The 15,564-nt window shown below is 39.8% G+C and overlaps 1 protein-coding gene across 1 annotated transcript in view; it reads right to left on the bottom strand.

The window, feature by feature from the left end:
- Positions 1-3,439: 3,439 nt before the first annotated feature.
- Positions 3,440-15,564, bottom strand: part of NR2E1 (nuclear receptor subfamily 2 group E member 1) — an 85,249-nt gene continuing 73,124 nt past the window's right edge. The window contains exons 6-9 of the mRNA XM_082252597.1: positions 13,116-13,212; positions 12,599-12,748; positions 9,199-9,304; positions 3,440-4,230 (exon numbers count right to left, since the gene is read on the bottom strand). Of these exons, the coding sequence (XP_082108723.1) occupies positions 4,068-4,230; positions 9,199-9,304; positions 12,599-12,748; positions 13,116-13,212 (516 nt within the window). The 3' untranslated portion in view covers positions 3,440-4,067. The remainder of the gene's footprint in view (positions 4,231-9,198; positions 9,305-12,598; positions 12,749-13,115; positions 13,213-15,564) is intronic.

Raw genomic sequence — 15,564 nt, 5'->3', positions numbered from 1 at the left:
TGTACTGCTCTGTAAAATGGTCTGCTAATTGTGGAATGTATTATATGTTCAGGAATCTGTAACAAATATGTCCATTGATTTAAATATTTAATTCCTCGCATGGAATTCCTCTGGCTTTCCTGCATTCCTTCTAAAATGTTTGAAGACCTATAATGTTGCTTATGTTATCAAATTATGAAAGCTGATCTGATAACCTTAAAGCTCAATTAAAGTCTTACCATGGTTTTCACCTAGAAATATCTTAAAATAATTTAGTCTCCTAAAGGAAATGTGCTTCCAGCCCTTTTACTCTAGTACTTTGTGCTGGCATAGAAAATCCAACACTCTCCACATAATAAATATCCTCATGCACACTTGTAATGCAAAGAAGGAGAATAGGTGTATCTGATCAGGTCTGCAAATGTGCACTGGACATCAATGGTGCTTATGGACTTTGCAATTGTACTTAGACATACTTTACAACTTCTTTACCAGGAAAGTAAAGGTAGAACTATAACAATGGAGGTGGTTAGTACAATGTTTGACTGAATTTCATATTTTGGTGACTTCAGTTGGGGTTATAATAAGTAAAGTATTTACGAATTAGGAGGTTTTACCAGGAACCTAAAGAAAATTATAATCATCCATTGACTGTCCTTAACTTAGTTGATTAGTGAACCAGATCCACATAATCTTTTAGATCTCAAAAAAAGCCTTTTTCCAAAACTTAATTGCACAGTGTCATGTAAACGAACCCAAATACTGCATATTGACTGTATGTGTATATGTATATATATATATACACAGTGCATTGCGAAAGTATTCGGCCCCCTTGAACTTTTCGACCTTTTGCCACATTTCAGGCTTCAAACATAAAGATATAAAACTGTAATTTTTTGTGAAGAATCAACAACAAGTGGGACACAATCATGAAGTGGAATGAAATTTATTGGATATTTCAAACTTTGTTAACAAATAAAAAACTGAAAAATCGGGCGTGCAAAATTATTCAGCCCCTTTACTTTCAGTGCAGCAAACTCTCTCCAGAAGTTCAGTGAGGATCTCTGAATGATCCAATGTTGACCTAAATGACTAATGATGATAAATAGAATCCACCTGTGTGTAATCAAGTCTCCGTATAAATGCACCTGCACTGTGATAGTCTCAGAGGTCCGTTTAAAGCCCAGAGAGCATCTTGAAGAACAAGGAAAACACTAGACAGATCCGAGATACTGTTGTGGAGAAGCTTAAAGCCAGATTTGGATACAAAAAGATTCCCCAAGCTTTAAACATCCCAAGGAGCACTGTGCAAGCGATAATATTGAAATGGAAGGAGTATCAGACCACTGCAAATCTATGAAGACCTGGCAGTCCCTCTAAACTTTCAGCTCATACCAGGAGAAGACTGATCAGAGATGCAGCCAAGAGGCCCATGATCACTCTGGATGAACTGCAGAGATCTACAGCTGAGGTGGGAGACTCTGTCCATAGGACAACAATCAGTCCTATACTACACAAATCTGGCCTTTATGGAAGAGTGGCAAGAAGAAAGCAATTTCTTAAAGATATCCATAAAAAGTGTTGTTTAAAGTTTGCCACAAGCCACCTGGGAGACACACCAAACATGTGGAAGAAGGTGCTCTGGTCAGATGAAACCAAAATCAAACTTTTTGGCAACAATGCAAAACGTTATGTTTGGCGTAAAAGCAACACAGCTCATCACCCTGAACACACCATCCCCACTGTCAAACATGGTGATGGCAGAATCATGGTTTGGGCCTGCTTTTCTTCAGCAGGGACAGGGAAGATGGTTAAAATTGATGGGAAGATGGATGGAGCCAAATACAGGACCATTCTGGAAGAAAACCTGATGGAGTCTGCAAAAGACCTGAGACTGGGACGGAGATTTGTCTTCAAACAAGACAAAGATCCAAAACATAAAGCAAAATCTACAATGGAATGGTTCACAAATAAACATATCCAGGTGTTAGAATGGCCAAGTCAAAGTCCAGACCTGAATCCAATCGACAATCTGTGGAAAGAACTGAAAACTGCTGTTCACAAACGCTCTCCATCCAACCTCACTGAGCTCGAGCTGTTTGTAAGGAGGAATGGGCAAAAATTTCAGTCTCTTGATGTGCAAAACTAATAGAGACATACCCCAAGCGAATTAAAGCTGTAATCGCAGCAAAAGGTGGCGCTACAAAGTATTAACTTAAGGGGGCTGAATAATTTTGCATGTCCAATTTTCCGTTTTTTATTTGTTAAAAAAGTTTGAAATATCCAATAAATTTCGTTCCACTTCATGATTGTGTCCCACTTGTAGTTGATTCTTCACAAAAAAATTACAGTTTTATATCTTTTTGTTTGAAGCCTGAAATGTGGCAAAAGGTCGAAAAGTTCAAGGGGGCCGAATACTTTCGCAAGGCACTGTATATATTTATACACACTATATTGTCAAAAGTATTAAGAGGCCTGCCTTTACACGCACATGAACTTTAATGGCATCCCAGTCTTGGTCTGTAGGGTTCAATATTAAATGGGCCCACAGTTTGTGGCTAAAACAGCTTCAACTCTTCTGAGAATGCTGTCCACAAGGTTTAGGAGTGTGTCTATGGGTATTTGACCATTCTTCCAAAAGCTCATTTGTGAGGTCAGACATTGATGTTGGATGAGAAGGCCTGGCTTGCAGTCTCCGCTCAAATTCATCCCAAAGGTGTTCTATCGGGTTGAGGTCAGGACTCTGTGCAGGCCAGTCAAGTTCCCCCACCCCAAACTTGCTCATCCATGTTTTTATGGACCTTGCTTTGGCCACTGATCCAAATAATTTGGTGGAGGGGGGATTGTTTTTATGTTTTTGGTGTGTGGGGTTGTTTTTCAGGGGTTGGACTTGGCCCCTTAGCTCCAGTGGAACTCTTAAGGCATCAGCATACCAAGACATTTTGGACAATTTCATGCTCCAAACTTTGTGGGAACAGTTTTGGGCTGGCCCCTTCCTATTCCAACATGACTGCGCCCCAATGCACAAAACAAGGTCCATAAAGACATGGATAAGCAAGTTTGGGGTGGAGGAATTTGACTGGCCTGTACCTCAACCCGATGGAACACTTTTTTGGGATGAATTAGTGCAGAGAGTGCGAGCCAGCCCTTCACGTCCAACATCAGTGCCTGACCTCATAAATGCGCTTATGAAAGAATGGTCAAGCATTCTCATAGACACACTCCTAAACCTTGTGGACAGCCTTCCCAGAAGAGTTGAAGCTGTTATGGCTGCAATACTTTTGACATTATAGTGTGTGTGTGTATATATATATATATATATATACTGTGTAGGAGCAATTGTTTTGAAATAAGTAATTTCAGTAGTGACTTGTTTTACCAGCAGACCAGAGTAAAAAATGATTTTATAAGATGATCTGACCACTGAACTACTATAATGGTGAAAGCTAACCTCTTTTTGTTGTAAACAAATCATGGATGTTGTCACATACTTGCAGTACTTAACTGATTCATATCATCTTGTGGCAATCAAGTATTTCATGGTGTCCTACAAAGTAGAAATCGGTGCTTGAGTCAAGTTGTAACATTGATGTGGTTGCACGCAATGACATGGTTTGTCGATAGGTCACACAGGTGGAGCCAAAGATGCATCTTGCCTTTTTATAAAATCTAGTCCAAAGTGTCCATAGTAATAACAATTCTGATCACATACTGTTCTATTTGGGTGATTTTTTTTTCTATCTCTGAAACTACAGCATGGAAAAAAATGTGTAATATTTTATAGTACAAAGAAAGGATAGAAATGCTTGTTGAACATTTAGTTGATTTTGTACATTGCCACTGAGTTATCACAGGAAATCTTGAAGATAGCATTCATCCTTTTCTGTTGGGCTTGTAGAACCAAAATGGTTTTGAGTGTTCCATGTGGCAAATTGTATTTTAAAATTATGCACATCAATATGATGGCTGTTTTAATAAAAGAAGGTCCCCTTAATATTTTGTCTTCTCAAGTCTCATTACTCTTGGAACGCATTAGTGATTGAAACAGTATTCTGCAAAGTCTAAAGCTTGAGAGCATTTTTTCCCCTTCAGATATCACTGGATTTGTACATATCTGAGAGCAGTCTTGTGATTGGTACATTGCCTATTGTTTTCTTGAAAAATACTTCTTCTATTGTTGATGGGCTGATAGACCGTAATGCTGGTAGAAGCAGTAGGAGTTTTCCAAAACGGCAGGGCTGGGTTGGATACCTGTGGAAAAAAAATCAAAGACTAGTTGATAGTTGCTTTTTTTTTTTTTTTTGTTCAGGTTTTAAATGTATTCAGCAAAAAATAAATCAATAGTTGTTATTATAGAAGAGCTTTTTTTTCTGGAGAGGCAAAACTCTGAAAGAAAAAAGGGTTATATAGACCCTGACAATCAAAATGTCAAAAAAGAAAGCTTCAGGTGCAACTCCCCAATTCAATCCAAAAGCAAATATGCAACAACAATAAAAAAATATATATTTTTAAAGAGGCATTAGAAGCAGTATGAAATTATTACCACAGAAATTAAAACAGAACGGTTTATTAAAAAATGTAATTAACATATTGATCATGGGTGGAAGGAGGAACCAGAAAAGGCAAAATATAAGCAGACTAAACGTTAGGATTTGGCAATAATTGGCAAAAGTCAATTTTTTTAATCCTTTCAATGCTTTTTATTGAAATGTTTGTTTTTCACAGAAAAGAAACGAAAAAAAAAAAACAAAGGGTACACTGAAACAATATCCTTGGCATCCCACCCTCAAAACAACCTCAACAGACAAACTAATGTATAAAGTCGTTCACATTTTCTTTTATGTAACACAAAAAGTAATATTACACCCCCATCAATATCTAGAGCTTGGCAAAAGTTACATGTTATTGGAACATATTTAAAGTTGTTTAACACAGGGATCTTATAAGCCCCATTCATTTCAGTCCTATTAATAACCTAGCGGATCAAATGTACATCGGCAATTGAACTCTTCTGTAGCCACTGTAAGGATAACAACTGGTAGGAGGTAGCCAAAAGTAAAAACTAGTTGATGAAAAGTAGTCCATAGTCAAAAATCCATCACAATAATCCTTTGCAAATCCCTTCAGGTGAATTTTTATAACCCCAAAAACCAGTAACCGCATTCTAAATTATGCTCTAAATTGTATTATTTTATAATTAGATACCCCTTAGTAATATTGCCCCCTCTCTCCTTATAACACAGTTTATAACCAACTGCTACTTTTCATTAACTAGTTATTTATTTTGGTGCTCTATTAGGCATTAGTGATGGGCCGAACACCCCCCGTTCGGTTCGCACCAGAACATCTTGAACAGAGAAAAAGTTCTAGCAAACATGCCAACTCTATTAAAGTCTATGGGACACGAACACGAACATGAAAAATCAAAGGTCCTCCTTTTAAAGGCTTATATGCAAGTTATTGCCATAAAAATTGTATGGGGACCCCTGTACTGCCCTGGGGACATGTATCAATGCAAAAACATTTTTTTTTAAATGATTGTTTTTACAGGAGCAGTGATTGTAATAATGCTTAAACGATAAAAATGAAACATTCCTCTAAATATCATGCCTGGGGGGTCCCCTTAATGTGCCTGTAAAGTAGCGCATCTGTACAATGTATGGAGCCTGCTGCAGCAATGCAAACATTTCTAAAGGAAAAAATGTCATTTAAACTTGCTCCTGGCTGTAATTTATTGTTGGGTCCTGGCAATACAGATAAAAAAACATGAAAAAAAAACAGCGTAGGGTACCCCCCAGTCCATACTAGGCCCTTCGGGTCTGGTATGAATTTTAACCACTTTAGCCCCAAGCCTATTTTTGACACTTTTTGTTTACAAGTTAAAATCAGTAATTTTTACTAGAAAACGACTTAAAACCCCCAAATATTATAGGACTCTGGAGAATAAAATGGCGGTCATTGCAATATTTTTTGTCACGTGGTGTTTGCGCAGCGGTCTTTCAAACGCCATTTTTTTGGAAAAATTACGAAAAATCACATTTCACTGCAGTCAAAAAAACTAACCAGTAAAGTTAGCCCATTTTTTTGTATATTGTGAAAGATGATGTCACTCCGAGTAAATAGATACCCAACATGTTACGGTTTAAAATTGCGCACACCCGCATAATGACGACAAACTACAGTCAATAAAAATCTCCATAGGTGACGCATTAAACATTTTTTAACGGTTACCAGTTTAGAGTTAGAGTGTAGGTCTTTTTTTTAAATTATTGCTCATGCTCTGGCGATCGCAGCGATACCTCACATGTGTGGTTTGAACAGCGATTTCATTTGCGGCCCGACTTCAGTATACGTTTTGTTTTGTGCATGAGCTAACGGCGACGGGGAGGCTAAAATTTTTTATTTTTTCCTCTATTTATTTATTTTTTTTTAAATTTGAACACAGGTTTTTTTAAAAAAAAATAAAAAATCTGATCACTTTTATTGCTGTCACAAGCAATGTAAACATCCCTTGTGACAGCAATATGCAGTGACAGGTACTCTTTATGGAGGGATCGAGGGTCTAAAAGACCCTAGACCCCGCCACTACACTTCCATGTATTCAAAACACTGAAAATGGCATTTTTGAATACATTCACTTTTTAAAACTTCCGCCTTTAGCAGCCGAGTAACCCAGATGTGACGTCATGGACGCTGCTTCCGGGTTACGTCATCGAAGACTCAATCAAAGCTGCTTCCGGCTTTGATCAGGACACGCCGGCTGGTTGCTTGGGTTTCCCGGTGGGACGGGAGACCCTTGGCAGAGCTGCGGAAGGCGGCAGGGGGGACGTCCCCTCCCGCTCGCCAGGGTAACAATAGAGAGGCTCCTGAGCCGCATCGGTTGTTACTGCCGAAAAGCCGACCGCCGGCTCTAAAAAACGGTACCGGGATGATGCCTCATCACCCCGCTACAACCAAGCAAAGTCAGCTGACATAGGTCTATGTGGCTGGTCGTAAAGTGGTTAAGGAAAACCCCACCCCAATTAAAAAAGAAAAAAAAACACGTCGGGTCCCCCTCAAAATCCATGCCAGACCATTATCCGAGCATGCAGCTTGACAGGCCCAGATAGGGTCTCTTCCCGACAACCCTGGGCTGTGGTTGTGGGGGTCTGCGGGTGGGGGGCTTATCAGAGTCTGGAAGCCCCTTTTAACAAGGGGGCCCCCAGATCCCAGCCCCCCCTATGTGAATGGATATCAGGTACATTGTACCCCTACCAATTCACCAAATAAGTGTACAAAAAAAAATATATACAAAAGACAGGTGCAGCGAGCGTCGTGATTGACGATCGATTTACATCGAGGGACACTATTTTTTTTTTCTTTTAATAAAGAACTTGTCAAAAACTGTCTTTTGTATTTATTTTTTTATTTTTTTTAAATTTTTGGTGAATTAGTAGGGGTACGATGTACCCAATACCCATTCACATAGGGGGGAAGCCGGGATCTGGGGGCCCCCTTCCGATAAGCCCCCCCCACCCCCAGAACCACAGCCCAATGTTGTCGGGAAGAGGCCCTTGTCCCCATCAACATGGGGACAAGATCCTTTGAGAGCAAGCAGCCTGGTATGGTTCAGGAGGGGGCTCCTTCCCCCCCACCCTGGCCTACGAGGCTGCATGCTCAGATAAGGGTCTAGTATGGATTTTGGGGGGGGCCCCGCGCCGTTTTCTTTTTACATTTTGGCGTGGAGTCCCACTTAAAATCTGTTCCAGACCCAAAGAGCCTGGTATGAATTTTGGGGGGGGGGGGGCCCACGCCGGTTTTTTTTTTTTTGGCGTGGAGTTCCCCTTAAAATCTATACCAGACCAAACGGGCCTGGTATAGATTTGGGGGGGGGTTTAATTCTGTCATAGGGTTCCTCTTAACCACTTAAATACAGGGAACTCTTACCCCCTTCCTGCCTAGACCAATTTTCAGCTTTCAGTGCTCATTGGCATCTATGGGAAATATTGGTCAGCTTAGCATGGCACTGCTCCCTGTCTTTAACATTGGCGTCTATGGGAAATCTTGGTCAGCTTGGCATGGCACTGCTCACAAACTATAAGTGACAGGGATACAAAACTTGGGAAGCACATTGAGGGGACCCAGGACTACAACATATCTATACATTTTAAAAGTGGGGTATGTCTGTACACTACACTTACTGCACTAAACTAATTCAACTCCCTATATACTTACTACCTGCCTAATCTCTATTATCACACACTATACACGGCTGCTGTGTCAGCAGCAGCCTTATATAGTGTGGGGCGTGGACTTAGCCCCTGAGTCATGATTGGTTAAAGGCACCCTGCCTTTGTCCAATCAAGGCTCTGACAGGACATTGTGCTGTGTTGGCCAAAGCATACAGGCCAGGTGCATGCTTTGGCCAATCACAAGCGCTTAATGCACTGCAATCGCGCAAAGCATCATGAGGCGCTCATCGGCAGACAAACTTGCCGCTGATCGCCCAGGTGTTCGAGTCGAACTTATGTTCAAACATCCAGTCCATCCCTATTAGGCAATGGGCATTTAGCCCCAGTGTTTGAGAATCTGGAGTTTAGTTGCGGGTGTTAGTTACAGGCGAACCATCCAGCCCCAATGCAGGCAGACTGTCATATTATGTGAGAGGCTGACAGCTGCTGCAGCTGGATGGTGCACCTGAGCAGTACGTTTGTTTAGTGCAGTATGCACCCAGGGACAAAGGCCAGGATTGCTCTGGGTATATCATCCAGATTCAGCGGCTTTCAGCCTCTCATAGAGTTTGATAACCTGCTGGCAGTGGGCCCTCTCCTAAACACCAGAGCCTCATGCATTGTTGCTAAACGCAGTGTGTCATTGTATGCTGCCTATGTGTACACACACACACACCTTCTTTAATCCCCTTTTTCTCTTCAGTTCTGGAATAAACTGATGCAGCCACCATATCTAATGACTGGTAAGCTGCAATATGTTACCCTTTTGGTTTGGGTAATATCAATTTAAACTCTGCTACATCTTTGACTCAGTCATTAGTACCTTTTATTTTCCCTATAATATTTTTGCTAGCATACACAGCACATTGCTGTGAAATATAAATGAAAGTGTAATATAAATGTTGCAGATATTTTTGTTCCCATTCACAGGAGCCGTTGTTACAGAGACCACAACAGATAATCAAGTAAAGATTAATTTTCATTTAGTAAAGGTAAGTAATGTATTTACCTAGTATGTATGTAGCTGTTAAGAGTGAGCTGGGCCTCATCTTGTAGGGCTGCAATGGCTGCAGCATTTCTCAAACTTCTCAGTTCAGAGCCACTGTGTGTCGGTACTGCAGAAGAGAAATAATTTATCAATGCAAATCACAGTAAAAGCATTGAATGATTACATAATGTATTATAACACAACAAAAAATGATGCACGTTTATTGTATACGGCATGATGGATGAGTCCTCCTTACAGCAATACATTTTGTTGGTTTTTCTCTGGAAATTCAGTGTAGTTTTAAAAAAAAATGTGCAGTAGTGTCCTATTTACAGTGTTCCTTGCCCTAGTAATGTTGAGCTAAAGATGCACAGTCCGGTGCAGAGAATTACTCATATATCACAGTGTGGCAGGGCCACTTTAGTAATTGATGTGGAAACTGTATTTGATAATTGCATTTTTTTTTTACTTTTATATTTAAACTATTTTACATGAAATATGATAATTTATTTGAAACAAAAACAACTTTTTTGGGGGCATAGTGCTTCCATACATTTTCAATCACCACTAGCAGACTTGGTCCTGTCCTCACAAAGCTTCAAGGACTTACTAGAGATGTAGCAACCAGCAGGTGGAACCACAGTTCTGCAGCAGGTAAGACACGGGCATCTGACACACCCGGAAGTGTTGGATGTAGAAAACTCTAATCGTACCTCTAGCTTACAAGATAGTAAAGATTGGACTCTGGTGCAGACTGTAATTCTGGACAGAGAATCAATTTAGTTAAAATCGTGTAAAAATTGCAAGTGCAACATATCTGCAGTGCCCCAAAGCAAAGGCTGTTCAAATCATCGAAGCTCCTACACTCTCTTGTGGTATTGAATGTTTTTCTACATGACAGAGTCATTATTCCTTTCACTCTATTACTGGGGCCTGATGGTTCCAGTTTTTGTGGCTAATCGCAAAAAACAGCCATTCCACTGTCCAATTAGAGTGCACTTACTGATCATTGATGCACACTGGACAGGGAAATATAAGTAATGTAATCAGAGAAAGTCAGGCCCTAGTAACAATGTGAGACTAAATCGAGGAGCGCAGAAAAAGGTTTTCTAGCTAAAAATTGTAAAGGCACTGTACCACCAAAAGAAAGCTCTATTTGTGGGAAAAAATTATATAAATCTTAAATCTGTCAAAGTAATGCAGTGCCTTTTCGCAAAAATCGGCCTGGTCATGAATGGGGGTAAATCTTCCGGAGGTCAAGTGGTTAAAGCCATCTTGTGGGCTCAGCTGTTGGGCAGATTGTACATTGGGCAAAATGATTATTTAGTCCCCTGTAGATTTTGTAAGTTTGTGAACTTACAAAGAAATGAAGGGTCCACATTTTATCATAAGTGTATTTTGAATTATAGAGATAGAATATCAACCAAAAATCTAGAAAAACACAGGATACAAATGCTAAATTGAGTTGCAGTGCAGTGAAAGATATAAGTGTTTAATTCCCAAGCAAAACATGACTTCGTACTTGGTGGAGAAACCATTTTTGGCAAGCACAGAGGTAAGATGATTCTTGTATTTGGTTACCAGGTTTGCACACATCTCAAAAGGGATTTAGGTCCACTCTTCTTTACAGATCTTCTCTAAATCCTTAAGGTTTCTTGGCTGTCACTTGGCAACTCGAAGTATAAGCTCCCTCCGTATATTTTCTATAGGATTATGGTCTAGAGACTGGCTAAGCCACTCCATGACCTTAATGTGCTTCTTCTTGAGCCACTCCTTTGTTGCCTTGGCGGTATGTTTTGGGTCATTGTCATGCTGGAAGACCCATCAATGACCCATCTCCAGTGTTCTGGCTGGGGGAAGAAGGTACTCATCCAATATTTTACAAATCATGGCTCCATCTATTGTCCCCTCAATGCACTACAGTTGGCCAGTACCTTTAGCAGAGAATAGGCCCCAAAGCATAATGTTTCCTCCTCCGTGCTTGACTGTAGAGATAATGTTCTTAGGGTCATAGTCATAATTTTTTCTTTCTTCAAACACTGTGGGTCCCTCTACTCAAGAAGGCACATGTACAGTCATGCCAACAAACAGCTAAATGATTCAGAGAATAATTGGGAAAAGTGCTGTGGTCAGATGAGACCAAAATTGAGCCTTATTGGCATTGAAATCGACTCGCTGTGTTTGCAGGAGGAGAGGAGCAGAGGTTTGGAGGAGAAAAATGCTGACTATGACCCTAAGAATACCATCCCTACATTCAAGCACAGAAGTAAAAACATTATGCTTTGGGGCTGTTTCTCAGCTAAAGGTACAGGCTGACTTTGCTGCATTGAGGGGCCAATGGACAGGGCCATGTATTGTAAAATCTTAGGTGAGAACCTTCTTTCCTCAGCCAGAACACTGAAGATGGGTCATGGATTGGTCTTTCAGCATGACAATGACCCAAAACATACTGCCAAGACAACAAAGGAGTGGCTCAAGGCGAAGCACATTAAGGTCATGGAGTGGCCTAGTCAGTCTCCAGACCTTAATCCTTACATAGTTGCATAGTTTGTGAGGTTTGAAAAAAGACATCAGTCCAATCCATTTCAACCTATGATGTGTGTGTGTGTGTTTGCTGTTAATCCTATAAAATAATATATGGAGGAAGCTGAAACTTTAGGTTACCAAGAGACAGCCAATAAACCTTCAGGATTTAGAGAAGATCTATAAGGAAGAGTGGACCAAAATCCCTCCTGAGATGTGTGCAAACCTGGTAACAAACTACAATAAACGTCTTACCTTTTGTGCTTGCCACAAAGGTTTTCTCCACTAGGAACTAAATCATATCTTGCTTGGGGATCAAATACTTATTTTACTCACTGAACTACAACCTAATTTATAGCATTTATTTTGTGTTTTTTCTGGATTTTTGGTTGATATTCTGTCTCTATTGTTTAAAATACACCTATAATAAAAATGATAGACCCTTCATTTCTTTGTAAGTAGTCAAACTTACAAAATCTGCAGGGAATCAAATACATATTTTCCCCACTGCAAGCTGGTAAAAGTTTAAAATCAAGAACAGGTTCACTTATGTTAAAAAGATTATTTAAGCTAAATTGGGTGCACTATTAAAAATAAATGGCAAATGTCACTGTCAAGACAATACTTTCTGATCAACGCCCCCTCCGTGATTTCCTATTGGCCACTAAATGCAAAAAGGTTCAAGTTCCGGAAGGGGGTAGGTAGGAATCCAGGATTGAAAGCAGTGGTCGAAATTTGTAAAATAGAGCTCCTGAGTTTTGAGAATTCCTTGGAGGTGCCTGCTGTATAGAGCTATGGCCAACTTAAAAGCTAAGGTGAGCCCAGAGAATGTCTTTAAAGCAAATGTTTAATTATGTAGATTAAAATTAAAATTTTACATTTGCTTACAATTACTTACCAGCTTTAAAGGTAACAATGCATTTCAGGCAAGCAAATTCAGTCGCGTCTAACCGTAACTGTCTAAATCTGGCCACGACTTCCTGTAAAGCTTGAATCTCAGCAATAATTTTATTCAGCTTCTGCGAGTCAGTGTTATCGTTGTTCATTCCTAAAATCCAAACATATCATAGATAATATAGTTTTTATACCTATCATTTGTAATTCAAGCAAGTCTACTCCATTTAACATGGATCTGTCATCGTGGTCTAAACTATGTCTGCGTCGATATTATGAAAATGATAATAAAGTACTCCTTTGGATGATAACAAACACAGTGATTAGCATTTCAATGATGATGCAGGCAGTTATGAATACAACAAAACAACACTATTTGCATTTAAATATAGATTTATAAATGACAGGTATGGGCTATTGTTCACATGGGATTTGTTATTCTTCACATGTTGTTCATATTCCCTGCTATGTATTTTAATGTTAATTTCTACAATAAAGTCATTAAATTGAGCAGTACTTACCAGATACAGCCAGTAGTGTGTTTGCATCAACCGGGATGGCCCATTGTGCTATTCCCAGAACAAATAGCTCTCGCCATGCATCTTCCAGGAGCATCAGCTGCCATACAGTAAATGAATGATAGGTTTACAAGCACATAAGCTATGCATCCCTCTCCAAATTCACGGCTGCTTTGACTGCTATATAGAACACTTTACATCTGAGCATTTTCTCATTTGCGCATTGCCAATGACACTTAGGAATGAATTGAGTTTTTTATGCTCTATTCTTTAGACTAGAATGGCTTATATACAGTATGTGAGAGCACTGCTTGAAACTAAAGTATAAAATTGAAAAATCACAGGATCCACTGTGCAATAATACTTGAACCCTTAGGATGCTATTTGCTCAATTTATTTAATATTTACAAAATATGTTTTTCAAGCTTAATTGGGTTTATCACTTTTAACTTTGAATATGTAAAATCTTTTTCTAAAACGTGTAAGTAGCATACTTTTCCTTATAGTTTTTTCTTCATTAACGAGGAGGTCCAGCCCCCCCCCCCCCCCACGAAAAAAAATTAAAGGTCAGCAGCTACAAATACTTAATATTAATATTTAATATTAGATAATTAACCTGTCCTGGAATGCAGCGATTTCGGCACCCCAGCCAACGTATCCATCGGCTCTTGGGTGCTGCTCCCGCCGTTGCCTGTAGGGAAACTGGAAGTGAAGCCTTGCAGCTTCACAGCCGGTTCTATACTGTGAAGCGCGCTGCACTTTGTGAATGGTCCGGCGGCGGCAGAAGGAGGAGGGGACCGAACTTCTGGTTAAAACCAGGTAACCGTTCCCCCCCACCTTTCGGGGGTGCCAAATGTGGCACTGGAAGGGGGGGGAGGCAAATAAGCAGAGCTTCCCATTTTGGGTGGAGCTCCGCTTTAAGAACAGTTTGCATACCTAGTAGTGATAATCTGTATTCATTTGAAATGATCATTTAGTCAAAATCCTTTGTTGTGAATAAGCTAACAGTTTTGCGACACAGATTATGTAGAAGACCTAAACACAAAACCCTGACATTAAATGCCATGTCTAATTTTATGTTTTTTTAGATAAACATGCAAAAGAGATCACATTGGTGTAAAAACTTATCATTATGTGGAAAAGTAAACTTTCGCTGAGGGAAACATGGAGTCTGACTTTGCCAAATTCCTTCTGAAATTGCTCATTGCCTGGCTGTTTTGTAGACCCACTGGCTTCACTCATTTTGAAATGACTTACTCCAAACAAGTATGCAGATCAGTCAGTAAAGCCAAATATTCTTCTATAGCTCCTTCTTCTACAACAGTGTCTCAAAGGGGTTGATTTATTAAAACTGGGAAGTGCAAAATCGGGTGCAGCTCTGCACAGGAACAAATTAGCAATTTTTTTTTTGTTCAAAGCGTAAAGTGACTATAAACCCTCACCTTTAAAAACAACCTATTTAGTTTAAAATAGAAATGAAGGCCAAAACATTTGTGTATAGATATAAAAAAAATATCTAAATACCTTTCTTCCCTGTTATATAAACAATCACATTCCTTCTGCTCCCTCTACTCTCAGCTTCATAAGAGCTGGGGGAGGAGAAGCTGCAGCACACTGCTCTTTCCAGAGAAAGGCTGTGTGGTGGAGGGGGGGGGATGGGGGTTTTGGGGGGCGTGTCAGGACAATTCTGACCATTGGAGTAAAGCGGGCTGAGTTCCCAGCATAGCTAGAGAACTGACCACGGTGTGCTCTACTGCTAATGGCCCGTGCACACGATCAGACAACAGATTTTTTGCATCCTAGTCGCATATCGAAAATGGAGAGGTTACTAAAGTTACGAAAATTCTTGTACAACAGAATCAAAAATGGAAAGTGATGTAATGTTTTGTAGTGCATTTGTACTGCATTTTCGGGCGACAAGTGTACTGATTAAACAAAATTTGTACGATCTGATATTGTATAAGAAAAGTTTTCGCGCTCCTCCGATTGGATAACATCGGATGAACTGTCCTGATCGGCTCTCGAAAGCTGCTTACTAATGATCCGGCAAGGGAAGCAGAGGGACTGGCAGGAACACCAGGGATTTCACACAAAGGAAGCAATACAACAAGAACAGGATACTTTTTCATACAAGTATATGATACAGTAGGCACATATCAGGAATACAAAATGCTGGGGTAACAAACACTTTAATTGAACAAGCTGAAGTTAGAAGCTGATTGGCTACCATGCACAGCTATAAAAGATTGTGCACTCTCCAGTTTTAGCAAATCAACCCAAAAGTGTTTAAGCAGAAGGTATCTGCATGACAGCCAGGCAACTGAGAGTTACAGAATTAAAAGGCAAAGCAGCAGTTTCCATGTTTCTTTCATGAAGAGTTACCTTTGAAGTTAGATTTTTTTTTTTTTTTTTTTAGTTTAATTTGTATTTATATCTTCACATGTGGGCAGCC

The sequence above is a fragment of the Pelophylax lessonae genome, assembly GCF_965119305.1.
Source record: "Pelophylax lessonae genome assembly, chromosome: 3".
Lineage (NCBI taxonomy): Eukaryota > Metazoa > Chordata > Amphibia > Anura > Ranidae > Pelophylax > Pelophylax lessonae.
Note: the sequence above shows the minus strand (reverse complement) of the source record. Positions and strands in the feature narration are given on the sequence as shown.